Raw genomic sequence first — 26,028 nt, forward strand, 5'->3', positions numbered from 1 at the left:
TTAGGCCACACGGGTCATTTTACTTTTGCTTGCGTGTAACCGTCCAGCTTTATTCCTGGCCCGTGGTAGCACTTAGCCCTGTGACCAGCCAAGGGGGTGTGCGCTAACGGGAGGGCGGGTTAGTGGCTCAGTGTATGGGCTCTTTAAAGCCGCAAAAACCTTACTACTGCGTGAGCGTGTGCAGCCAGGGGCTGGCCGCCGGCGGGAGATGTTGCTGGGGACTGTGGGCGTTGGGGGGTTCAGTTTAAGGCACGGTTTGGCTTGGCAGAGCCCTGCAGTGTTTGCTGGCATGGCTGGGAGCTGGCACGCAGCTTAGCAGTATTAAAACGCCCCCAGGCTGGGGCTGGGGGCAGGGGAAGGGTAACGACATCGCACACAAGGCTGGGCGCTCAGCAGATTGTCACAGCGGGGTGTCTGCTACTGACCAGGCACCTCCCCCAGACACCACCATGCAGGCCCCAGAGGAGCACAGCGTCTAAGGGCAGCAATGGGCCCCCTAGCCCTGTGCTGAGCTGCCAGCTGCTCCCCTGCGCTTACAGCCCCCCCCCCAGTGCGGCAGCAGATTCAACGCCAGAGGGGCCCGGGGGAGCCAGGGTGGAAGCAGCTGGCTGGGGCAAGAGCAGCTGCAGTGGCTGCACAGGTGCCATTCAGACAGTTGCCGAAGCAGTGCATGGGGGGAGAGGCAATCGGGTGCAGTGCTCCAAGCCCCAGAGCCTGGAGTCAGGTGATTACACGGGACCCTCAGCTTTCACTACAAAGAGCACACTTCTAGCCCTTGTGGGGCAAAGCTGGAACACAGGACCCATGAGGGCTGACACCAGAGGCCCTCAATGGCTTGTCTTAGCAACATCTTGGGTGTAGCCCCTCCCCCGCCCCCCCGATTTTCTGGTTAGCTTGGCACAGGTCACCCCGAATGAGAGTGTGCGCGCGCACAAGTGTCTGGAAAACCCGGCCCAGGAACCACATCAGTAACGGAGCTGTGTCACTCAAAGCAGCAGGCCTGGCGCTGGGACGGGATCTCCGGGTTGGCGCCGTTCTGTCCTCAAAGGCCGTTCTTAACACTGGGGTCTGCACGGTGCAGCTTCTGCCGGCGCGGGCAGGAGTGGCAGCCTGGGGGCCAAGTGTGAGCACAGCCCAGGGATGGGCGGCCCCTACAAGCGAGGACAGGACTGCAGGCCTGCGCTCCTGGCTTTCTCAGCTGCACATTGACACTGCGAGGAAGGTGAGAGGACCGCGGCAGGGCTGGCTGCTGGCTGGGACGGGCCAGCCGTTCCCTGGGACGGTGATGGGGCTGGGGTCTGCACGCAGGCCGCTCCCTCGCGTCTCCTCTCCCAGCTGCGCTCAGATGTGCACGCTGCCCGGCTCCGAGCTCCTCTCCTTCCCTGGCGCCTCCTCAGCGGGGCTGCAGAGCTCCTTGGCGAAGGCCGGCTCCTTGCCCTGGCGGTGCCTCACGGCCAGGAAAACCGCTGCCCCCAGGTACACCACCGCCAGCAGCGTGAAGTAGGCGAAGTACACGTAGAACTGAGCGGGAGAGAGCGCCCAGGTTAAACCCACAGCCTGCCCCCCGCCAGTCTCCCAGCACTGCCCTGCCTGGCTGGCTGGCACCAAGAGGTTAACGGTAGCTGGGGGGGGGGGACAGGGCTGACCCCATGCCCCTCCCTGCACTTTCTGTACCCAGCGGCAGGTAGCCGCGTAGCTCCCCGATAACTGCTGTGTGACGGGGGGGGGGCCGGCTGCACCAGGGCCTGGAGAAGCGGCACAAAATCATGGCGAGCGCACAACCTAAGGGAACAGTCGTAATTGGGCTGTTCCCCGTGGGCTGCGGCTCTCGCTCACCAGCGCTGAGAACGGGAGCTGGGCCACCCCCAGCCACTGGGCCCAGCCTGGGGGGCAGCAAAGTACAGGGGCACCCTGTCAGCCAGCCAAGGGGCAGGGCAGCCAGAGTGACCGAAAAGGTTGGCGGGGGCTGTGTGTCAGAGACCCTGGTGGGCAGGCGTGGGGCCGGTGAGAGCTGCCAGGGGGCTGTGGGTGGTCCCAGAAGGGAGATGCAGGCATTTCCCGGGGAAGGCCAGGAGAGCAGTAGAGGAAGGTGCCTGCTGGCTCGAAGCTGCGGGCAGAGGCCCGGAAGCAGTGGACGAGCTTCCCCCTGACATCCCCACCCAGGGCACCCTGGTCCAGAGGCAAGGAGCAGGGCAAGCCTGGGGCTTGGGGCAATAGGGGGCAGGCAGTGGGGGCCAGGGGCAATGGGGGGATGTGGGGAAGCAGCGCGGGCTGGGGCACCAAAATACATTTTCGCCTAGGGTGCCATTTTCTCTAAGGCTGGCCCTGTCCCCACAATGGAGGGCTGGACCCAGGAGACGAGAGAGTGGGCTGAGGGGAGTGAGGGATGCTTTACTGGCAAGGATGAGAGGCTGGAGCGAAACCGCCCTCTTTGACCGGAAAGGCTTTGGGTCCCGCTGGGAACAGCAGGGTTGCACTCCAGCTGACGGCTTGGGGGGTGTCCTGGCATGACACAAGAGGAGCCCAGGTGAGGCAGAAGATGCTGGCGTGTGATAAGTGGGGGGGTCAGGTCATGGGAGTTTAAAGACTACGTACACTGGACTGATAACTACACCGTTTGGAGAGTTATGTTTTGGAAAATTTGTAATAAACCAGCCCTAAGGAGGGGTACTACCAAGGCAAGAAAGCCTAGTGTAGAGTCCTTGGGTTACCTGAGAAGGAAACTGAGGCAGGCAAACTAGTCATGCCATGGCCTGTCACAAGAGGGTGCTCCAGATGAGTGGTGGCTCTATGACAGGAACACTATTAAATTGGCCCAAACAACCTTAACTCTGCCCCTGTCCAGCCACCAACCTCCTTGGAAGGGTGCCATATTTTTCCATCAGCATTTTTCCCCAGTGAGTTGCTCCTAAGCACGTGTTCATTTCCCAGGGCTTGGGGAACTCGGCAGCCCTCGGGCTCAGCTCCCATTTGGGAAAGTGAGCAGCAGAGAAGCACAGACCTGGCTCCCCGGGCAAAGCATGAACCACTCCCTGTCCAAGCCAGCCAGGGCACTGGTCCCCGCGCACAGTGGGCTGAGGGCACTTTCCAAGGCTTTGCTGGGGCTCTAGGGCTCTTTAAAAATGGGGCACATGGTGAAGTTAACCCTCTTCGGCTGACTCAATGCCGCACAGGTACGTCAGCCGGGAATGCGCACGGGGGGGAGTTGTTTGCAGCTGAGGTTGTAGCAGGTGCTTCCCTAACAATGGGGAAGGGGCAGGGAGGAAGCCAGGCTGGGGGCCCACACATTGTCATGAGCTAACTTGGCCTGCAGCGCCATCCGGCAGGGGCCCGCTCAAGTGCAAAAGGGGTTTAAACATGACACGGGTATAGGACAGGCGCAGTAACCAGCCAGGGCAGAGCCAGATGGCAAACCAGGCGAGCAATACCGATCGCCAGTCACACCCCTGCCCTGCCCGCCATGGGGCTACTTTCATGGCTGTTGGGGGCAAAGTTCCCTCTAATTTTTCACAGGCCGTGTGCGCAAAAAATGTCTTCTGTGCAAATTGTTGTGCGCGCCATGTGCACGGGGTTCAGGGTCTGTGTGCGTGCGCATGCGCACAGCTTTGTGGGAACAGTGGTCAGGGGGTTCCCTTATCCTGCCCAGCTACCAACCAGCCCGTCCATAGGCTTCTCAGCCTGGGCCAACCCGACCCGCTCGGCCTCCTGAGCGGCTCCCCAGGGGAAGCTGAGCAGCCCCCTTACCTGCGGATGCACCGAAAGGCCCAGGCCCCGCTTGTCTGATATGATCATGGTTATGATGGTCTTCAGGACGGTGGCAAAGAAGGTGTTCACGCCAAACACCAGGGCACAGAGCTCTTTGGAGAGGGAGGTGGCAATCTGGAAACTGCCATCGAAGCGAGAAGAAAGCAGTCACTCAGCTGGGCAAGGCAAAGCCACGACCGTACAAATACCGACGGGGCGTCTGTGTCTGGCGGCAAACATACGGCCAGCTCCTCAGCCAGTGCCACGAGCGCCCTGCCTGGCCCGGCCGAGGGGATCCGTCCCCATGTGCATGTGACACGTCCGTCTGTTTATAGGGCAGGGGTGGGAGTTCCTGGCTAGGGCCTGTGCGACCCAGCTGGGATCTCTATGAGAGGCACAGGGTGGGCGTTACCAAGCGCCTAGTTACGGGAGCACTCAAGGCGCCCAGGGTCTGAGAGGTTGTGCTCACTCAGCACCTCCCAAAATCCCACAGGAAATACGCCACGTGGAGTTCCTGGCATGCCCACCTCCTGCCCTAGGCTGGCAGAGCCTGGCACTGCTTCTAACTGTGCAGGGCCCGTGGCCCAGTGGGCTTCTCTCCGCTGCTTCAGCCTTCAGGGAGGCAGACCTGCCCCCTCCGCACCAGGGCAGCTCGAGCCCATCTAAGCCCTAGAGGCTGTGCTTGGGGGGTGCTGCGGGCCTGGGACTCCTGCAGGCTCCGGTTCCAGTGTGCTTTGGGCTGCAGGGAGTGGTGCTGTTGTGCCCACGCCTGTTAGGGGCTGGAGAAGGCCGGTGCCATGCGAGCTGCCTCCATGGCACTGCCAGCACGGCCGTGACCTGCACCAGCCCAGGCTTGGACCAGTCAAGGGCCAGGGGCTTGGGAGGTACATGATTGGAAACGGTCCCACCTACAACTCACACGAACCCCCTGTGCCACCCAGCCCCACTAGGCACTGCGGCAACCTGGAGAGCGAGGGTCAGCAGGCCTCTCTGGATGTGGGCTGAGGGGCCCCACCGGAAAGCCCCGGCTGCACTGGCCCTGTCCCTCTGCTGGAAGGGGAGCCCAGTCCCCAGGCGCAGCTCAGGGCCAGCCACCAGCCCCTCGCCGCAGCCCACGTTCTTTGCACTCTGATACCAGCGCGCCTGCCGGGGGGGTGGCAGACCCGGCGTCCAGCTGCAGCCAGGACTATACACCTGTGTCCGTGTTACTACTGGGGGACCCAGCAGAGCGAGACCCCCCTAACTCACATGGCTATAGGCACCAGGAACTGGTAGGAGCCCCTGAACAGGATGTAGGCCCCGTAGCAGAGCCAGATGTTGCTGGTGGTGCTCATCAGCAAGAGCAGCCCCGCCTGGATGGCCGTCACGCCGCCAATCACCAGCTCCGACCACAGGGCCCAGCGGATCTTCACGTAGCCCGCAGAGAAGGCGGTGATGGCACCTGGGGAGACAAGGCGTCAGTGACTGCAGCCTGCCCGCAGGGTAGGCCCGTGCCCAGGGCAGGAGCCTGCCTGGCTGCACTTGGTCCCGCGGTGACAGGAAGTAACCCGGGGCCACACGGAGATGGCAGCATGCAAGGAACAGATGCATGCAGCTGGGCCTCTGTAAGCACAGCGCTCACCTGCCCGTCTGCCCCAGAGAATGAGCAGCAGGCCCAGAGCATTCACAGTCACTCTGCCATGGCACTGCCCTCCCAGCACAGCCCTGGCTCTGGCTTTCCCGTGGGACACACTCACTTGGCAGGCACCAGTACGGCTGTGAGCGAGGTGCTGCGTGGAGTCTGGGGGGCCGTGCTAAGTGCTTGCGGCCTGCCATGCAGCCATCGCCGCTCTCTGTCACTTCCCTTCAGCCAGCCCTCAATGCAAAACGGCAAAGGACTCACTTCTCTGCCAGCAATGCCTCCCGGACCGACAAACTCACTGCACCCAACACACTGCGCTCCTAGGAGTGATCCACAGAGCGTCCTGTGAGGGCTCAAGTGCTGACACACTGTTGGCTAATGCCATTGTGAAATGCATGTACTGACACTAGCAAAGGAAGTGTGCAGATGTGCTGAAATCATGTTTTAAAGTTTGTCCCAAGGCCGTGTGGACAGCCCGGGCTTGTGCCCGACACAGGCCTGGCTAGTCCCCTCTCCCTGATGGACAGCGACGATGCAAGCCCCACTGGCATGTGAAGTGAACAGGAAAAGCAGGCTGACGGGAAAGCAAGGGGGAGCTCACCCGAGGACAAGCAATGGGGGTAGAAGAGCCTTACGAGGGGCTGCACTTCAGCAGGGGCTCAGACCCCTGGCTCATCGTTCACCGAGGACACTAGCGGGCCATGTGGGCTTGTGCTGTGGGGCGGTTGTTTGGGGGGAGAAGGTGCTGTAGACAAGGACTTTAGCCTGGCAAAGTTCAGTTTAGACTCTAAGAAGCCTTATCCCCTTTGTTTTACATGTCACCTGGTGTTCTTATTACTGGTGCTCTTAAATTTTAACCTTCATAAATAAACTTTTGTTTGTTGTCACTGACTCGCTCTCCGTGCTGAGTTGTTCTGAAGGCCTGACCCTGAGCTGTGCCAGTCAAGCTGGGTGCACGCTGTCTCTCCGGGAACAGCTTACCTGGTCACTTCTGAGCATGGCAGCGACAGGGGCTGCGCCAAGACTCAGGGCTTGCTGTGTGTCTGTCACTAGCCTGCACCGGGGGGGCGAGTCTGTGGAGACCGGGAAGTCAGTGCTGGTGGGTCCAGAGGCTGCTGGTTTCAGGGAGCAGAGCTACACACGCACAGACAAGACGGCTTCCTGCTCAGGGCAGGCGGTGGTGAGGCGTCTCACAACCCGGGATGCCCCTCGGGAGCAGCACACAGCCACCTCAGCCCCCTGCGGAGTCCAGATGGGTCCCATGAGGAGCATGGCCCATGTGCCAGGAGGTTAACAGGTGTGAGCTGTTGCATACCCAGGAGTTTTAAGTCAGAGAGTCCCTGGGAGGAGGTTCAGTGGCTAGGGATGCCCCCTGGCTAAGTGCTTTCCCAACCTGCTGCTGCATGGACAGGCCCAGCTTTACCACGGCACCCTCCAGAACCAACGCAGTACAGCCCCAGAGCTCTGGCTACAGCTGGAGCTGTGGGACGGACTCGGGGCGTGCCCTCTGCAGGCTGCTATGCCATGCATGCTTCGGCTGAGTGCAACAGCTCAGACAGCCTCCATGCTGCCAGATTAGATCGTGAGCTCAGTGCTCATGAAAACGGAGGCGAAGCTCTCCAGTCTGGGGGCAGATCGTCTGCCGGGCTCCTGCACTCAGCCCGTGGCTACATGGGCAAGCTGCACCCATGTGACAACCGGAGAGACAACAAACTGGTTTAGTTAAATGGGAGCAAACCCCTTGTGTGGATGCTGATTTGGGGTTAAACCAATTTGGGGTCTAGTTCACGTCAATTAGAGACCAGTTTAAATGGCTCTTAAACCCAAATCGGAGCATACACACAGGGGTTGGCATCTCATCCGCTAAGTCATGGGACGCTTTGTGCTGCAGAGAAGACCTTTGCCTGGCAGGGACTCCTAGACCCTGCCCGCTCCCATTCGAGCAGGGGCCTGCCTGGCACAGAAACATGCCGGGCTGGGACACGCAGTGCGAGGGAGGCAGGCTGTGAGCAGCGACTCGCATCCAGCTGGGAGCTAATCCCCTGGGCCGAGCAGCTTTTGTTTCAGAAAAGCCCAGCGAGGTCACATGCGGCGCGTTCCTGGGGAGTGAGTGCCTGGCTCAGAACGTGCCTCGTAATCCCCTTGGCCTCCAGAGCCCCTCCCTCTGTCCCCCTGCCAGGTAGCACTACAATAGGCCCTGGAGACGCCTTTGGACACCACGCACTGCAGGGGAGCGAGGGGGACCCCCGGAGGCAGACAGGGCCGTGTACCGAGCAGCGTTGAGGCAGCGTCCACCCCGCCGTTGTAGACCTTCCTGTTGTCCGTGGTAGGGTAAATCTCATTCCACAGGAGCTGCACGTAATAGAGCATGAGATAGTAGCCGGCAGAGTTGAAGATCCACCAGAGGGACCAGAGCCGCAGCTGGGGCAGCTTGGCGATGGTGCCGAGCTCCCTCAGCATACGGAAGAGGGCTGAGCTGCGCCAGCGGGAGGGCGCGGGGGGCACTGGCTTGCCCCCGACGGGTTGCATACTGTCCAGCTCCGAGGGCGAGGGGCCGTCACGCCGGTTGAAGAAGAGGCTTTGCTTGGGCTGCTCTAGGAAGAGCGTCAGGACGAGCCCAAAGAGCATGAACCCCAGCGAGACATAGTTGAGCGTCATGAAGGGCACCCCGCCCACGGTGACGCAGAGCTGCCCCAGCACCGAGCTGGTGAAGACCCCCATCAGCACGGCGGCGCGGGAGTAGCTGGCCATGCGCTGGTACTGCGAGGGGGTGACCAGGGAGAAGATGTAGGAGGAGTAGGCCACGCGGGCCGCCATGGTGATGCCGTAGAAGAACTCCATGAACTGCATGGCCAGGATACCGGTGCCGAAGAGCAGCAGCAGCCAGATGGAGATGTGGCTCAGGCTCTGCAGCACCAGCACCGGCTTGTAGCGCAGGTAATCCGTCAGCAGGAAGATGGGCACCAGGACGGCCATGTAGGAGTAGGACAGGACGGGCGTGATCTCGTTGGTCACCTGCAAGGCAACGCAAACCAGTGAGAGCAGGAAACGGGCACGCTCTGGGCCCCAACGCTCACATCCACGTCGCCACACGAAGGCTGCAGAGCCAGGTACGCTAGGACGTGGGGCAGGCTGGTGGCGGCTCCACCTTCTGACTGGGGGGCTGGGACCAGGCTGACCACAGGCGCCTGAATACGAATCCTGGCACCTCGTTTTAGCCCCCCCCACACATCACAACTCTGCGCTGCAGTGCTCTAGCTCAGTGGTCCCCAAACTCTGTGGGGTCACGGAAGAACATCCAGGGGGACATGGCAGGGCCCAGGCCAGCCCCCCCAAAGGGGCAGGGAGGGAGCCCCAGCTTTGCCCCAACCCCAGCCCTGGCCCCAAACCCCAGCCAGAGCAGTAGTCCCAGCTTTGCTCCTGGCCCTCAGCCCCAGCCACGGGCCCCTGCTTTCATCTCCCGGCCACCAGGACTCCGCTCCGGGCCCGGGGTGGGGGCACAGACACTCTCTATTACAGGTCGGGGGGACGCGAGAGGAAAAGTTTGGGCACCACTGCTCTAGCAACAGGACTGCACGAGCTGAGCTTTGGAAGCCGGTCTGCTCTGGAGCCCTGAGGGCTGGGCACTTCAGCAAACTGTGGGAGTCAGAAACACCCCAAATTCCTCATCACCCAGCCAGGGCTTCCAGCATAGCAGCCAAGAACTCTGCCAGGCGAGGATCTGGGTGCAGGGGGAATCGAGATGCACAGGGGCTTCTTGGCGGGTTCTGCGTGCAATGGTAATGGGACTCTGCAGGAGGGCCCAGGTGAAGGTGGTTGGAGCTCAGCGGGGGGGTGGGTCTGGGGGGGGACAGAGCTTAGCAGGGGGTCTGGGTGTTGGGGGTCTAAGGGGGGGGGGGGGTCCAGATGCTGGGCGAGTGGAGATCCAGGTGCAGGGGGAGTGGGGCTCATCGGGGGGGAGGGGGCTCAGCAGGAGGGTCTGGGTATGAGTGAGTCTGGATGCACGAGCGTTGGGTGGATGGTGGAGCAGCTCCCGGTACAGGGATCCCTCCCCCTGCAGCTGAGGAGCGATAGCTGTAGGAAGCGGGGGTAGGGGGCGGAGTTTGCAGAGCTTCCTGCTCCTGCAGCCAGGGAGAAATCTGGGGGTGGGTCTGACCTGGCCCTGGATGCTGTGCAGGAGAAAAGGAAGTCCCATCCTCCCCAACCCCAGCCAGGCCAAACAGCTGAGCCCGGCTCAGGCTAGGAGCCACCAGCCGGGTCTTCCCCTGTCCCGCCTCCTGCCCCACGGTGATTTACCTCTCTGCAGGCTGCTCTGGGCACCCGAAACATACTGCTGGGGAGGGTCGCATGACTGCTCTTGTGGTTTCCCTCTGCTCCCCATTAGAAAGTCTGCAGGGGACATAACTTCTGGGCATGCACAGTGGTGCGGAATTCCCCCAGGAGTATAGATTGCATGAATGCTCCCACAGCCACTCATGAATCACCCAGAGAAAGGCACCAGCCAAATCGCCCCATCTCCCAGCCTTGTACCTCAGGAATATACCGATGTGCACTGCAAGTTTATTAATTGGTTCACTACTTCATCAATGGAGAGTGGATACACACCAGCCTTTGCAAACCTGAGCAGATTTACCAGCCACTGCAGGTAAACTCACTGGTAAAGATAAACAGTAAAACAAGTTTATTAACGATAAAAGATAGATGTTAAGTAAGTATAAGTGATAGGCAAAAAGTCAGAGTGCTTACCTAAAGAAAATATAAGCACGCAGTCTAAACTCTCAACCCTATTAGACTGGGCAACATCTAAATTAAGCAGCTTTTCTCACCCCACTGGATATTGCAGTTCAAAGTACATTGATTTCACGCTTGAAACCTGGGCCAGTATCTTCTGTTGGAGTCTTCAGTCTTCTCGGTGTCCTTGTTGCTTGCAGCATAAGTGCGGGGAGAAGAAAAGGCCAAGCATGGGTCCCCTATGTTCTGTTTTATACCCTTAGTCCATGTGCTTGGAGAATACACGTCCAGGCATGTCTGGGGGCATTGTTGAGTCCCCAGGCAAGGTTGAACAATTCCCCTGGTGTGGCCTTATGCTGGTGAGTCATTGAACTGTAGCTCCCATGCTGAACAATGGTGGTTGATGGTTATTTGTCACCTGCCCGGACATTGGTTACTTTCCTTGCTGTTGTCTCTAGGGAGATAATATCTGGCCAATTCCGCAACTTACTGCACATTTTACTGACAACCATACTACACAATCTCATAACTTCATATGCTCTAACGAGGTACATATTTAGATAGAACAGTGACTTTCAGCAGCTCATAACCTTTCCCCTGATGTCTTACATGGCGTGCTTCACATGCAAGATCACCATTATATATAAATGAGAAATATGGGGGTCACAGGGCGCTCCCCCAAGGTACAGAGTGTCACAGGAACCCGTTGTCCCATAGCCAGCTCACACTGCACTTTGCCACAGAAGCATCTCCACTCCCTACACCAGGGCACATCCAAAGGGGGGATGATTCAGGCCCTGCTCCCCACCAAACATTCCCCAGTTCAGGTGGAAGTGGGCGGAAGGGCCTGTGGTCAGCCTGAATCTGAAGCCCCCCCCGCCCCAGGCAGGCACGTTCACGAGCCTCTTTCAGTTGATAGAAGTACATGATGCAGGGCACGAGTGGGGCGCTGAGGAAGGGCTTAGGCTGCACTTCTGGATGACCTTGCACCCAGTAACACGCCTCTACTGAGCAGGTTACGCACTGAGTGCGGTGGGATCCCTTTCAAATGGAGCCGACCAGCCAGCACCGCGCAATGGGCGGGGGAGCAGCCGGTTAATTCCAGCACGGCCTGTCTGTGAAAGCCAGGGGCAAACACTGACTCTCAGAGGTTCTGCTGGAGCCAGTGGGAAAACGGGTAACACACTCAAAACCGTGTCCTTTCATACAGGGAGATCTTGGCAGACTATCAAAACGCCGGGACCACTACCAATAACTGGAATATCGGTTAGCATCCTTATTGCCAAAACCAGCTAAATCAACAGAGCTTAGCAGACCTCTGCAACAGCCTTAGCATAGCTGAGCAAGCAGCCAAGCAGGGGGGTGACCCGCTGTCCTTCGTGGTAAGAGCTCTGGTGAAATTGCTGATGCATGTGATTTAGAAAAACAGGAAGATTATCTGTATCTGCCCTGTGGGATGCGTTCCTCAGGGCCTTAAGACATGCAGACTCTTCAAAAACACATCTAACTCATGGTTTGAGGAAACCTCTTGTTTAAACTTTGAAACTGTTTAACAGATTTTTTTACTGACATGTTATAGTTACACTAAGCCAAACAAACAAGGAGAGAAAGTATGGGGCCGGTGGACGCAGTGGGAGCACTTCGTGGGCACACCGTAGGGTCCCCAACTGCAGGCAGGAAGACTGGCCAATTGGCCTGCTCTCCTTGTACCACTCGAAGCCAGCTCCAGACTTCGGTAATTATTGATTTTGGGGTGTTTTACGAACCGGTTGTGGATGTGTGGAAGTGATTGAGACTAAATAAAGTGAAAGCGCTCTTGCACTGTGCGGTTTGTGCCAGCCACCTAGCGCTCGGACGGCCGTGTCTCCATGGAGTTATTTCCTGCACCGCCTCGCCAAGAGTAAGTTACCAAGAGCTTTGGGGTCTTAGAATCACAGTTACAGCTTGGGCCCTACACACAGCAGCAGGCCGCTCGCCGCAGCCTCATTACTGAGGCCAAGCCTCTTAATAAAATCCTGGGTCCCTTATCTCAGTGAATTCAACAGCCTACTTTGTGCTGGGCCCAGCGCTGAGCAGATGCCTTTGCCCGGAGCTCAGCATTCCTTCGCATGAAAATCATCAGGGCGGGGCTCCCAGCCTGGCCTGCCCCCCCCGGCACGCTAGCACGGAGCCAAAGTCCTCTCCCATGCAAAGCCCGTGTTCCTGCCGGCGGTGCAGAGAGCTCCACAGCATGGGAATGCCTGGCAGCCGCCCACCCACTGCTTCCCAACTCCTCTGCAAGGTCAGAGACTGCCTCAGGGCAAGGCCCGCCATGCCACAGCCCGGTGTGTACAGGCACAGCAGACAGCCAACACACAGCACTGTCAAGGTGGGAGGCCAGGACTGGTGCGACAGAGGGGGAAGGACTCACAGCCATGGGAGAAGAGAGCAATCTTGAGGCAGAATGTTTCCACCAGGCCCCCCCCACTGAAGGAGTGACTGCCGGGCCTGCGTGTGCCAGAGTCCACTTCTGCTGCTGGCCCTGGTGTGTGTGCGCATGTGCAGGGAGCCCTCCGTCCTCAGGGAGCTCAGTGCTGGGCTGACAGCCCAGGACACGGGGCTAAGCTCTGCGGCTTGCCTGGGGGAACGTGAAGAGTTGCCACTCGTATTTTAAGCAGTGTAAAGTCTCCTCCTTTCCTAGAGGCCAGGGGAGAGCTGGGTGGCCTGCTCCCTGCTTTCCCCAGTGCCGGAGAGATGGGGTAACAGCTGGGAGAGGGAGAGCAAGGCAGCCTGCAGAGGCAGTCCAGGGAGGCGGAAGCACCCCCGTAAAGAGGAGAAGCACAGGCCAGGTGCACATTCTGCTCTCAGGGCTGAGGCTTCCTGGCTCATGTGAAGATCTCTAGTAGCTGCAAACACACTCTGCACGCACACACTTCAGCCACCCCTTTGTCTCCCCTCATCTTTGTAGCGGTGGTGGCGGATTCCAGGGGAAGGCCACGTGGCTTGTTGGTTCATGGCCTCTCTCTGCCTGATCTCCCCACACAACGCCACGAGGGGTGCACTGGCTTCTGGGTAATCACCAGCAAAGAGGAGGAGCACAGCAGAGCCAGGACCCAGGGCAGCAGCAGGCAAGCTTCAACTCCGGAGCTTAGAGAGAAAGGCAAAGGGTTCCCCTAACTAGCACGGACTCAGCAAAAGGGCCTGGAACGGGCCCTCGCCAGCTCTGCCAGTGTCCATGTTAGCAGAGGACCCTCACAGCTTACAGCCCAAACCCCGCAGTAACACAGATGTGTGCACTGGGAGTGACCTCTGGAAAATCTGCCCTCAATCTCTCTGTATCTCAGTGCCCCCCTATAAAACCACCCCTCCCTGCATGCATGTACAGCTCCTGGCACAATGCGGCCTGTTCTCCCTCAGGCACCAGGCGCTGCTCTCGCACAATAAAGAACAGAAGGGGCTCTGGCTAGTGTGCTCATCCAGCCATTCCCAAGCTGCCTGCCTAGGCCAGTAACTGAGCAGTCGGCGTGGGGCAGAGGACAGCAGAAGTGAGTGTGACTTTACCAGGAGACAGCGAAGATCCCAGCCACGGGCGCTCTCCAGCCAAGCTGCTGCTATTTGTACTTACACAGCCACTGCATTCCCAGCTGCACGTGTCCAGCTCCACACTGCCTCTCACTGCAGAAGAGGGTTGGGTGTTACCCATCCAGTGAGAGCCCACAGAGGCTGCGTGCTGGGATACTCCCCAGAGAAGAACCTTGCTACCAGTGGGAAAAGCCTTGTGGATGGGGGGAAATATACCAGTAGACATGGTATATCTTGACTTTAGTAAAGCTTTTGATACTGTCTCGCATGACCTTCTCATAAACAAACTAGGGAAATGCAACCTAGATGGAGCTACTATAAGGTGGGTGCATAACTGGCTGGAAAACCATTCCCAGAGAGTAGTTATCAGTGACTCACAGTCATGCTGGAAGGGCATAACAAGTGGGGTCCCGCAGGAATCAGTTCTGGGTCCATTTCTGTTCAATATCTTCATCAATGATTTAGATAATGGCATAGAGAGTACACTTACAAAGTTTGCGGACGATACCAAGCTGGGAGGGGTTGCAAGTGCTTTGGAGGATAGGATTACAATTCAAAATGATCTGGACAAACTGGAGAAATGGTCTGAAGAAAACAGGATGAAATTCAATAAGGACAAATGCAAAGTACTCCACTTAGGAAGGAACAATCAGTTGCACACATACAAAATGGGAAATGACTGCCTAGGAAGGAGTACTGCGGAAAGGGATCTGGGAGTCATAGTGAATCACAACCTAAATATGAGTCAACTGTGTAACAATGTTGCCAAAAAAGTGACCATCATTCTTGGATGTATTAGCAGGATTGTTGTAAGCAAGACACGAGAAATAATTCTTCCGCTGTACTCTGCGCTGATTAGGCCTCAACTGGAGTATTGTGTCCAATTCTGGGCGCCACATTTCAGGAAAGATGTGGACAAATTGGAGAAAGTCCAGAGAAGAGCAACAAAAATGATTAAAGGTCTAGAAAACATGACCTATGAGGGAAGATTGAAAAAATTGGGTTTGTTTAGTCTGGAAAAGAGAAGACTGGGGAGGGGACATGATAACAGTTTTCAAGTACATACAAGGTTGTTACGAGGAGGAGGGAGAAGAACTGTTCTTCTTAACCTCTGAGGACAGAGCAGGAAGCAATGGGCTTAAATTGCAGCAAGGGAGGTTTAGGTTGGACATTAGGAAAAAATTCCTGTCAGAGTGGTTAAGCACTGGAATAAATTGCCTAGGGAGGCTGTGGAATCCCCGTCACTGGAGATTAAGAGGAGGTTAGACAAACACCTGTCAGGGATGGTCTGATAAAACTTAGCCCTGCCATGAGTGCAGGGGACTGGATTAGATGACTTCTCAAGGCCCCTTCCAGTCCTACGATTCTATGATTCTGTGACTGCAGCCCCACAAAGCTCCACAGTCATTCAGAAAACCACTTTGGACACCTCACAGGGGCGCCAGCAGCCACTGTCCCAGCAAGTCAGTGCAGGCACAAGAGGACACAGCCCTCTAGTCACCAGAGTGGAGAGAGTTGCTGGACAGCGTTACCAGCGAGAGTGCCCAGAGATCATCTCCCCTCCCCACTGCCACCAGCAGGAAGGTGCAGGCAGCAGGGTAGGGGAGACTCCCTGTCCTCAGAAAGACCGGATGCCCCTGCCCTGCTTCCCCACACTTCTGAATCTCCCCAGCCGGCCGGGATTGCTGAGCAGCCGTGGCCTGATAACTGTGCAGAGTCCCCAGACGAGCCTCTCCCGGCCCTCTGAGTGGCCCTGCCCAGGACGGGGAGCGAGTCAGAGAGAGCAGCAATCCCACGCTCGGCCCACGAGGCCAGCAGTACAGGCCCCTTGCCTCCCATCCCTCGCCCTGCCCCTCACGCTACCACGAGCGGATTCTGCAAAGCACTTCGGGCTGTGGCTCATACGGAAGACACTACCCAAACTAAAGGTGCATCCATTGATTTTCAGGCAGCCGAGACCAGTAGATCATCTCGGCTGATGTAGTCACAGGCATTACACCTATCCCCCAGTACTGTTAGTATAATCCCCCAGAGCTAGGGCAAACGCACTGACTGGCAGGGCAGCGTTCGCCAGCCCTAGCGCCAGTGCATCCATCAGACAGGCCTGCTTCCATGGAGCTCTGCTGGTGCCCTCTCTGGCAAGGCTCTGCACATGCACCGGGCACAGAAAGGTTAACTAAAACGGGCACATTTTAAAAGCCCTTTGTAAACATGTTTCTTTCTTTATAAGCTCCTTGTTTTTCCCCCTCCCACAGCACATACCCAAACTGCTCACACAGGAAGCCACAGCTGATGGCTCTGAAATTTGACCTCTTGGGAAGCGAGGCAGAAGGGAGGCCCTGAGCACGGAGCACAAGGGTGACATGACCTAGTCCATGCAGTGTTCTGCACCAGTCCTTGGCACACTGTAACCCCCATGCCAGACCGCGTGCGCTTGGCCAGGTGCACTCCAGCCGAGGCTTTCCAGAGAAGCAGAAACTGCTCCTTGTTAAGGCGATTAATTGGGTTAAAACCTAAGCCACCAGGAAAGCCGGGCAGGGTTCGTTTATGGTATGATAATTATACCTTCCAGAGGATCACATGGGTCTGTTGGTGCTGCAAACCAAAGAACAGTTCAAATCTGGCATTTGGACATAGGAAGATACTTTTTCAAAATTGTTTTTTTTTATTATTTTTCCAAAAATTTGTCCAGCTTCAACCCCACAATGGACACTGTAAGGGCTGAGGGAGTTGTTTAGATTTCCATAATTGGGGGGGTTGTGTTGACAATCTGGATTTTCCAGTTTAGTCACATGGGGGAGGTTCAATATTGAAAATCTCCACTTTTCCAAAATTCCGATTTCACAAACATTTCCTCCAAAAGCATGATGTTTCCAGTGCAGGAATGAGTCCGTTGACACATTCCAAAGCCCAGCGCAATGCAAAACACTGCTGGATTTGGGCAAATCCTTTTCCCTGTTTTTCAACTGGCTGCAGTATCTCTTCCAGGGTCTTCTGTGCAACTCCTCACCCTGGAATCCCCCCCAGTGCAAAGCCAGGCACCTGAGAGGGAAGAAACAGGCTGTACAGAGGCCTTTTGGCCTCTAAGTGCCTCTTTTACTCGGCTATTTAGCCCGGGTGGCGTTTTTTGGATCCTCATACTGGTTTGTTTTTTTCATTTGTGGTATAGATTTAGTGTGAGCCTCTAGTATGCTGTTTTTAAATAGTCTCCATGCCATTTGCTGGCATTTCACCCTGGCATGTTGCTTTCAATTTCCATTTCCCAAGCCTCCTTACTTCTGTGCAGTTCCCCTTTTTGAGGTTCGATGCTCCTGCGGTGGGTTTCTTTGGCATTTCCCCCTCCAGGGCTGTGACATGTAATTGCATTCGGGCTGCGAGGACGGAGAGTAACGACTCCAGCGTGGAGGCTGCACAGTGTGCACACAGTGCACTGTCCTAGGCAGAGAACGTCTCCAGGAGCCGGCGCTGCGGTACCCCTCCTCGCCAACGCCGCCCGGCTCGGCTGCATGTGCCCCGTCAGCCAGCAGGGGTTGGGTTCTCCATTGCCACGAAGGGTGAGAGAAGGACTCTCCTTATCTGTGTGAGGGGGACCGTTCCCAGCATTCAGCCAGGATTCACGGAGGCGCTGGGCTTCATCTGGCCCCTTGGCAGCTGGGGGCACAGTGCAGAAAGTGAACTCTCAGCCTGCGCTGATTCAAGGTCCTGCCCACCCGTTGCTGCCCTCCCCCACACTGCCCATTCCCCTTCCCCTCCCTCGCCTGCCCCCAGCCCACCAGGCCTCTTTGCAACAGCCGCAGGGGCAGGGACAGAGGGGCAGGAACAACACTGACCCACTTATGTCACGGAGTTTGGATAACCTCCGATGAAAGGCCCATGGAAGCACATGACCCCATTACTCTCTGGGAGGGGCCGGCAGGGGTAGGTCAGTGGCAGCAGGGGGTGGGCACAGGGTCTCCTTCGCGCTAGCTCAGGGGCTGTGCGGGTAACATGACACTTGTTTTGCTTGGTGTTGTCTAGCCGTTCGCCCGTGACACTCCTCAGTGCAGCAGGGATCTCTCCCTGCACCAGTGAACTAAGCCAGGCCGCGCTGCAGGGACGGTGCAAGGAGGGGTGGGCCGGGCAGCTTCCTCTCAGCAATCAGAAGAGATCGATCCCTGGCCATCGAGATGCTATTTTAAAGTCACTTTCCCAGTCAGGAAGCTGCAGAGGGGCCTGAGTGAGAGACAGAGCAGCCCACCTGCCCCCACAGGCCAGCCCCTGCCATGCTGGCAGCTCAGTGCAGGGCACATTCCTGGTCACCGAGCTCAAGGCCCATCACCTCACCTGGATGGCCGTGTCCCCCCTGCCTAGCACGGAAGATCAGCCCCTTTGCATGGGGCTCTGGAGACCCCGCCCGCGAGAGGGGTCCCACAGGACAGAGAGCGGCACACGCTAGCTCAGGGGCATTAGCTAGCAACCGGAGGGGAGCACTGAGATGAAATGTCCAGCCACTTCTGTGGTGGAAAGGGTCTCTGAGACTCGGGGCAGGAGGCTACTAACCCTCACGGACCCGCTCTGACTCTTGCTCTCACAACCCCCCCACAGCCTAGCGCACAGGGGTGCCATCTGTGGGGGGCTCACTGGTGACAACAGTCGCACTGCACAAGGCACCTGTGAGGTCAGAGGAGCAGAGCACCCAACAATCTCGAGACCCATACTGCCCTCTGCACTAACCACATCACTCCTCCAAAATCCCAACCCGGCCTGGCCTCTCCCCGCTCCTCTCTGGGACACTCAGTGCTGGGCTAGAGCACTGGCAGCCACCGAGCGAGGAGATCATCTGCACACAAGGGTGTCACTCACCGTCCTCCCTCACCCTCCGGAGAGGACACAGCCCAGACCCGCCGAACCCCATTGCCCCTCGGAAGGGGGCTCAGGCCCAGCCAGGAGATGTTCCCACAGAAGACCAGCCAGGTAGCATAGAGTCAGGCTTGGCTCTTGGGAGCTGAAGCCAATAAGAACCATAGAACTGTATGGCTGGAAGGGACCTCAACAAGTCATCTAGTCCGGCTCACTGCACTGAGGCAAGACCAAGTGAACCTAGACTATCCCTGACAGATGTTTGTCCAACCTGTTCTTCAAAACCTCTGAGGGGCATTCCACACACACACACCCCGGAAGCCTGTTCCAGAGCTTAACTACCTTTATAATTGGAAAGTTTTTCCTAATATCTAACCTAAATTATCCCCAATACTGCAGATTATCCCCAATACTTTTTGGCCTACCTTCAAGGGACATGGAGGCCAATTGATCACCCTCCTCTGGATAACACCTCTTCGTATATTTGCATTATGCTCTCAGGTCCCCTCTCAGACTTCTTTTCTCAAGACTAAAGATGCCCCGTTTTTTTTAACCTTTCCTCAAAGATAAGATTTTCTAAACCTTTTCTCATTTTTGTTGCTCTCCTCCTCTGGACTTTTCAATTTATCCACATCTTTCCTAAAATGTGACACCCAGAATTTAATAGGGCCAATTTCACAAAGCTGAAAACAATTATGAACCCAAATCAGCTGGGAGGAGGAGTTTAATCAGAAAAATGTAAAGGATAATTGGGAATCATTTAAGAACACATTAATAGATGCCCAATAAGAAAAGGAGTACTTGTGGCACCTTAGAGACTAACCAATTTATTTGAGCATAAGCTTTCGTGAGCTACAGCTCACTTCATCGGATGCATACTGTGGAAAATGTAGAAGATCTTTTTATACACACAAAGCATGAAAAAATACCTCCCCCCACCCCACTCTCCTGCTGGTAATAGCTTATCTAAAGTGATCACTCTCCTTACAATGTGTATGATAATCAAGTTGGGCCATTTCCAGCACAAATCCAGGGTTTCTCCTCCGCCCCCCGACACACACAAACCCACTCTCCTGCTGGTAATAGCTTATCTAAAGTGACCACTCTCCTTACAATGTGTATGATAATCAAGGTGGGCCATTTCCAGCACAAATCCAGGGTTTAACAAGAACGTCGGGGGGGGGGGGGGGGGGAGAAAACAAGGGGAAATAGGTTACCTTGCATAATGACTTAGCCACTCCCAGTCTCTATTCAAGCCTAAGTTAATTGTATCCAATCTGCAAATGAATGATGCCCAATGAGTCTTAATCCTATAACTGAGGAAGAAGATTGTGCTGGTTAGGAAAACTGCCTGGTTTAGAAGGGAAATGAAGGCAGCTGTAAAAAATATTTTTTATATATATAAAACAAATGGAAGAAAGGGGAAGATGATAATAATGAATGTAAATCAGAAATTATGAATTGTAGAAAATTGATACGGGAAGCCAAGGGACTCCAGGACAACTCTATGACTAACAGAGTTAAGGACAATAAGGAGGAGCTGGTCACTAGCTGGTTTGAACAAGAGTGGATTCTCAAATGGTGAATTCGCCGTAACTTGAAGTCTTTAAGTCATGATTTGAGGACTTCAGTAACTCAGACAGAGATTATGGGACTATTACAGGAGTGGGTGGGTGAGATTGTGTGGCCTGAGATGTGTAGGAGGTCAGACTAGATGATCACAATGGTCCCTTCTCGCCTTAAAAGTCTATGAGCCTACAAGTTTTTAACACATATTAGGAACGAAAAGAATCCTGACTATGGTATTGGTCCATTACTAGATGGAAATGGTAGAATTGTCAATAATAATGAAGAAAAGGCAGAGGTGTTCAATAAATATTTCTGTTCTGTATTTGGGGAAAAAACAGATGACGGAGTCTCATAGTACAGTGAGAACACTCTTTCCATTCTGTTAGTATCTCTGGAGAATGCTAAACAGAAGCTTAAAGTTAGACACTTTTAAATCAGCAGGTCCAGATAACCTGCATCTGAGAGTTATCAAAGAGCTAGCTGAGAAGCTTGCTGAACCATTAATGTTCATTTTCAGTAAGTCTTGAAGCAGAGAGGAAGTTACCAGAAGACTGGAAGAAAGCTAATGTTGTGCCCATTTTTAAAAAAGGTCAATGGGAGGACCTGATTTCAGAGTAGCAGCCGTGTTAGTCTGTATTCGCAAAAAGAAAAGGAGTAGTTGTGGCACCTTAGAGACTAAACTAAGGTGCCACAAGTACTCCTTTTCTTTTTGGGATGACCTGAGTAATTATAGGCCTGTCAGCCTGACATCCAGCTGCTGATATGGGACTCAATTAATAATGAACTAAAGGACGATAATATAATGAATACAAATCTACATGTGTTTATAGAAAATAGATCCTGTCAAACTAAACTGATGTCTTTTTTCAGATGAGATTATAAGTTTCATTGATAAAGGTAATAATGTAGAGATAATAAGACTTCTGTAAGGCATTTTACTTGGATCCACGTGACATTCTGATTAAAAATATAGATCAATATTTAATGAACATGGCACACATGGAATGGATGAAAAACTGGCTAACTGATAAGTCTCAAAAATGTAACTGTAAACAGGGAATCGACATTGACCAGGTCTGTTTCCAATGAGATCATGCAGGAATCAGTTCTTAGCCCTATGCTATGTAACATCTTTATCAATGACTAGAACAAAAACATAAAATCATCACTGATAAAGTTTATAGATGACACAAAAATTGGAGGAGTGGTAAATAAAGAGGAGGACACTGATTGACAGATATCTATATTGCTTGGTAAACTGGGAGCAAGCAAACAATAAGCATTTTAATTTGGCTAACTGTAAATGTACAAAACTAGGAACAAAGAATGTCGGCCATACTTACAGGATGGGGGACTCTATCCTGGGAAGTAGGGACTCTAAAAAGATTTGGAGGTCATGGTGGATAATCAGTTGAACTTGATTTCCCAGTGGGCCGAAAGAGTTAATGTGATCCTGGGATGCATAAACAGGGGAATCTCGAGTAGGAGTAGAAAGATTATTTTACCTCTGCATTTGGCACTGGTGCAACCGCTGCTGGAATCCTGTGTCCAGTGCTGGTGCCCACAATTCAAGAAGGATTTGACAAAGTGGAGAGGGGTCAGAGAAGAGCTACGAGAATGATGAAAGGATTCGAAACCTGCCTTTCATACTCAAGGAGTATGATCTATTCACTTAACAAAAAGAAAATTAAGGGATGATTTGATCACAGTCTATAAACACCTACATGGGGAACAAATATTTAATAATGGGCTCTTCAATCTAGCAGAGAGAGGTCTAACACGATCCAATGGCTGGAAACTGAAGCTAGACAAATTCAGACTGGAAATAAAGGAATACATTTTTAACGGTGACAGTAATTAACCACTGGAACAATTTACCGGAGGTCGTGGTGGATTCTCCAGCACTGACCATTTTTAAATCAAGGTTGGATGTTTTTATCAAAGATCTGCTCTAAAAAATTATTTTGGGGGCAGGTCTCTGGCCTGTGCTGTACAGGGCATCAGACTGGATGGTCACAGTGGTCTCTTCTGGCCTTAGACTCCACGAATCTAAGAATTAAACACAGTTCTCCAGCTAAGGCCTCACCACTGCGAAGCAGGACAGGACAATTACCTCCACTGTTATTACACCTTAGAATGATATTAGCCTTCTTCATAACCACATCATGTTATTGACTCACATTGAATTTGTGACCCACTAACACGCCCTGCCTGATCCTCTTCCGGAGAACTACCCCTAGCCTGTTCTTCCCCACTTCGGAGTTGTACATTTAATTTTTGCTTCCTGAGTGAAGTACTTTGCACTTGTCTTTGCTGAATTTCATCTTGTTGATTTCAGACCAATTCTCTACTGTGTCAAGGTCATTTTGAATCCTAATCCTGTCTGCCAAACAGCTTGCAACCCTTCGCAGCTTTGTGTCATCAGCACATTTCATAAGCATACTCTCCACTGCATTATACAAGTCATTAATGAAAATATGGACTATTACTGTATGCAGGGGACCCCACTAAATATGCCCTTCCAGTTTGTCAGTGAACCACTGAAAACTATCTTTCAGTACAGTCTTTCAGCCAGTTCTGCACTTGCCTTGCAGTAATTTCATCTAGACCCCATTTCCCTAGTTTGTCTAGAGTGCAGAACTGGCTCTATCACGTGGGACTGTATCCAAAGCCTGACTAAAATCACAATATGTCACGTCTACTGCTCCCCCCGCCCACTAGCCCTGTAACCCTGTCAAAAAAGGAAACTAGGTTGAGGAGTGAGGAAATCAACCGCCCCCCAACACCCCACAGAGCGATCATGCTGGGGGATGACACCTGGGCCAGCTGGATTGAAAGGCAGCCGGAAACCATGTCGTCCCCAAGCCTGCTGTATGCTCCCCCCACAGCCTGGGACTGCCCATATCCAGCGCCAGGGTCTGGCACACAGACCATCCCCATGGGGTGGGAGGTGGGGGAGCTGTGGGCCCAGCAGAACCAATGGGATAAAGCGGGATGAAAAGTACCCACTCTTCCCTGCTACTGACAGCAGCCTCCTCTGTACCCGCAGCTCCCAGCTGACTTCTCTGGGCTGGCCAGACTCAGACGAGAACACAGCAGGGGGGAGCCGTGCCAGGCCATCGCCAGTGTTTCCAAACCACAACCCATCCCTGTCTCCCCACCCACCCCTCTCTGTGCCCTCTCTGCCGGGCTCCCCCCTCACTCCTGCCAGGCTCTGCCTCGGGAGTCCTGAGCAGAAGGCCCAGGGCTGATCCCTCGCGGTAGCACTGGGCAGTGCTGAGGAGCCCTTTGGCTGATCACAGAGAGGATGTTACAGCCTCTCCCTCCCCTGACAAGCCATATGTGAAACGTGCACCTCAGACTGCCCCCCATCACGGCAGTATCCCAGCTGGCCCCCGGGCTGGCCTCTCAGAACCACAGCGACTCAGACAGCTCCCCTAGAAACCCGGCGCAGCGGTCTCCTCTCTCCTGCATGTCAGCGAGGCAGGGTAACTCAGGGCTGTGCCTCGCTGCACTTTGCCATCTCTGACCATGCCCGTCTGAAGGGTTTCTCATTTCCACTGGCTGGGCTGGGCGGCCACAGCACAGACGCAGCAGGAACTAAAGGCTCTGGACTCGGGGAAGGAGAGGGCAGCAGGACAGCGTGGGGAAACAGGATCTTCACACAGGATCCATCAGGATGTGGGGGTCTCAAGCATCTCCCCTAAACACAAAGGATTTTACAGGGAGCAGGGTCTTAGCTTGGGCTGCCCTTGGCCCAGCTCTCACATTTAAAAGCCAGCTCAGTTTACCTCAGCCCCCACACGCAGGTGGCCCTGGAGCGAGCTCCGTTTGTGGGCACAGGTACGGAGTGCACCTCCTGTGGCCTTTCCACGGCTCAGCGAGACACACCGAGCTCCCAGAGGTAGCGGCTCTTACAAAGGGGCTGAAAATGCCTCATGTGAAGAACGTGGCACCGGTGCTGTCTCCAAACCCTAGTGTGGCATATGTATGCACAGGGTGTGTCCCCTCACACCGCTGGATAACACTGGAGAGAAGCCCCCTTTTCACTGACAGCCTCCCAAATGGACCCCGCACCCCGAGATGCCATCAGCCTTCGGAGCTCTTGAACCACATGCAAAGGGGCAGTAGCTTGCAATCCAGCTAAGAGCAAACCCCGTAACCCAGCCGGGGGGGCTAGCACACAGGGATGGAGAAGAACTCCCACCACCCCTGCAGATGCGCTGGGGCGCTCTTGCTGCTTGAGAAGAGCATTGTCTGGTTGTGTGAAAAACACAAGGAATTGCGCACACTGCACAAACAGATATAAGGGGCAGACACTGGCCTGCCAGTGGGGAGAGGGCTCTGAATTGCTGGTACAGAGAGCACACCTGTCCCGGACGGATGTACCTCTCGCTCCAGGCCGGTGCTGTCCCACCTCACAGACAGATTTGCATCACTAGCACGTAGCTGTTCTCACCTCCCGCTCATTGCTTCATCTCAGCACTTACTGCTCTCCCATCCGCCAGAGAGAATCACTTCAGTGAGCCCCTGTAGCAGTCCCCCAGGAGCAGTGTTTACGGGAGCCTAACTTGCCCTTAAGGAGATGCTGAAAAGGAGCGCATGTTGCAGACTGCTGCTCTCCAGAGCCAGGTGCATGGCAGCTGCATGGTGGGGGAGGCGGAGAGACACACACTGAAAACTCACCTCTTCCATGGTGAAGTTCTTGTCAGCTCCCAGCAAGTAGGGGGTGATGAAGCTCTCCCCAGGTCTGATCTGGGTCATGAAGCCGTAAAAGCAGAGGTAGAAGACGAGGAACTTCCAGCGCTGGTCCACTGCAGACTCAGGGGGGTGCATTACAGAGCCATCATCCTCGACAGACATGGCTCTGCCGTCACCCTTCTCTGGTGCATCAGAGGGAAACGACCTTTTCCCAGGTGGCCGTCAGACAGGCTGAGCCACTTTCAGGCCAGTCTCTCCGTCTCCTTGCAGAGAGAATCTCCCACCCATGGATCTCGGTGCTGCTGGAATTTCTGTGGAAATAGCAGAGTTTGGCAACAAATCAAATTCCTCTGCAAAATAACTGCAAACAAATACCCTGAACTTTCTCTCTGGGTATATGTTTTTTCTAGCTGCAAAGTCGCAAAAACAAAAAAGCTGATACACACTTCCTTCGAAGATGCGGGCAGCACAAATAGATGGGTGTTCTCAGAGGATGTTTAAGAACTAAGTAAAATAAATCGCAATCCTCAGCAAGTCTGGTTTACAGGAGTTTGCTTGTTCCTTTGCCTCACTCTTTAGCTAATACCTGAAAATCCTCACTTGTTCCAACGAAAAGCCAGGCAGATTGGTTTGTTCCTCTCAGCTGGAAAGTTTTACTCCCCAAGGTGCTGAATTCCAGGGGAGGCAAAGGGACTTCTGCCAGAGGAATGGGAATGTTGCAGTGACCCAGTCCCACTGAATTTAACAGGGAATCAAAGCCCCATTGTAGAATGCCGTGGGATGGTTACCATTCTCTATTAAATAGTCTGTAGCAGTGACGAGCTGCCAAATCTTAACAACCAGTTCCCTATAAAAAGTTCTGATTTAAGGGATGTGCCTCTGTCCTGCCCCCTCCCACCTTCCCCAGGCTCCATCCTGCCCCCGAGGCTCTATCCTGCCCCTTCCTGTCCCCCCAGGCTCTGTCCTGCCCCCCTGCCCTCCCCAGGCCCATTCTCCATCCCAGGTGCCTGCTGGTGGCACAGGAGTCCTGCAGCCCTTGCATCAGTGGGGTCGCTCCCGGCACGTGGGGCGGCGGCTCCCTTCAGGCAAAGGCTGCCGTCTGCCCGACTCCCCACTGCGCGATGTGAGCGCCCCCGAGCGGCGGAGGCCGGACAGCCCCACAGTGCAGGAGCGGGAGAGACTGGGGGGGGGGGCTCACCCCAGCACGCCCAAGGCAGCCCCCAGCCATGACACCAGCCGGCCCTGCCCGGCTCCTGGGGCAG

The 26,028-nt window shown here is 55.0% G+C and overlaps 1 protein-coding gene across 1 annotated transcript in view; it reads right to left on the reverse strand.

Annotated features, from left to right (window-relative positions):
• SLC19A1 (solute carrier family 19 member 1) overlaps positions 1–26,028 on the reverse strand; it is a 41,020-nt gene continuing 14,992 nt past the window's right edge. The window contains exons 2-6 of the mRNA XM_074968217.1: positions 24,752–25,077; positions 7,636–8,380; positions 4,993–5,185; positions 3,745–3,886; positions 1–1,521 (exon numbers count right to left, since the gene is read on the reverse strand). Coding sequence (XP_074824318.1) covers positions 1,342–1,521; positions 3,745–3,886; positions 4,993–5,185; positions 7,636–8,380; positions 24,752–24,928 — 1,437 coding nt within the window. The 5' untranslated portion in view covers positions 24,929–25,077 and the 3' untranslated portion in view covers positions 1–1,341. The remainder of the gene's footprint in view (positions 1,522–3,744; positions 3,887–4,992; positions 5,186–7,635; positions 8,381–24,751; positions 25,078–26,028) is intronic.

The sequence above is a fragment of the Natator depressus genome, chromosome 11 (genome assembly GCF_965152275.1).
Source record: "Natator depressus isolate rNatDep1 chromosome 11, rNatDep2.hap1, whole genome shotgun sequence".
Lineage (NCBI taxonomy): Eukaryota > Metazoa > Chordata > Testudines > Cheloniidae > Natator > Natator depressus.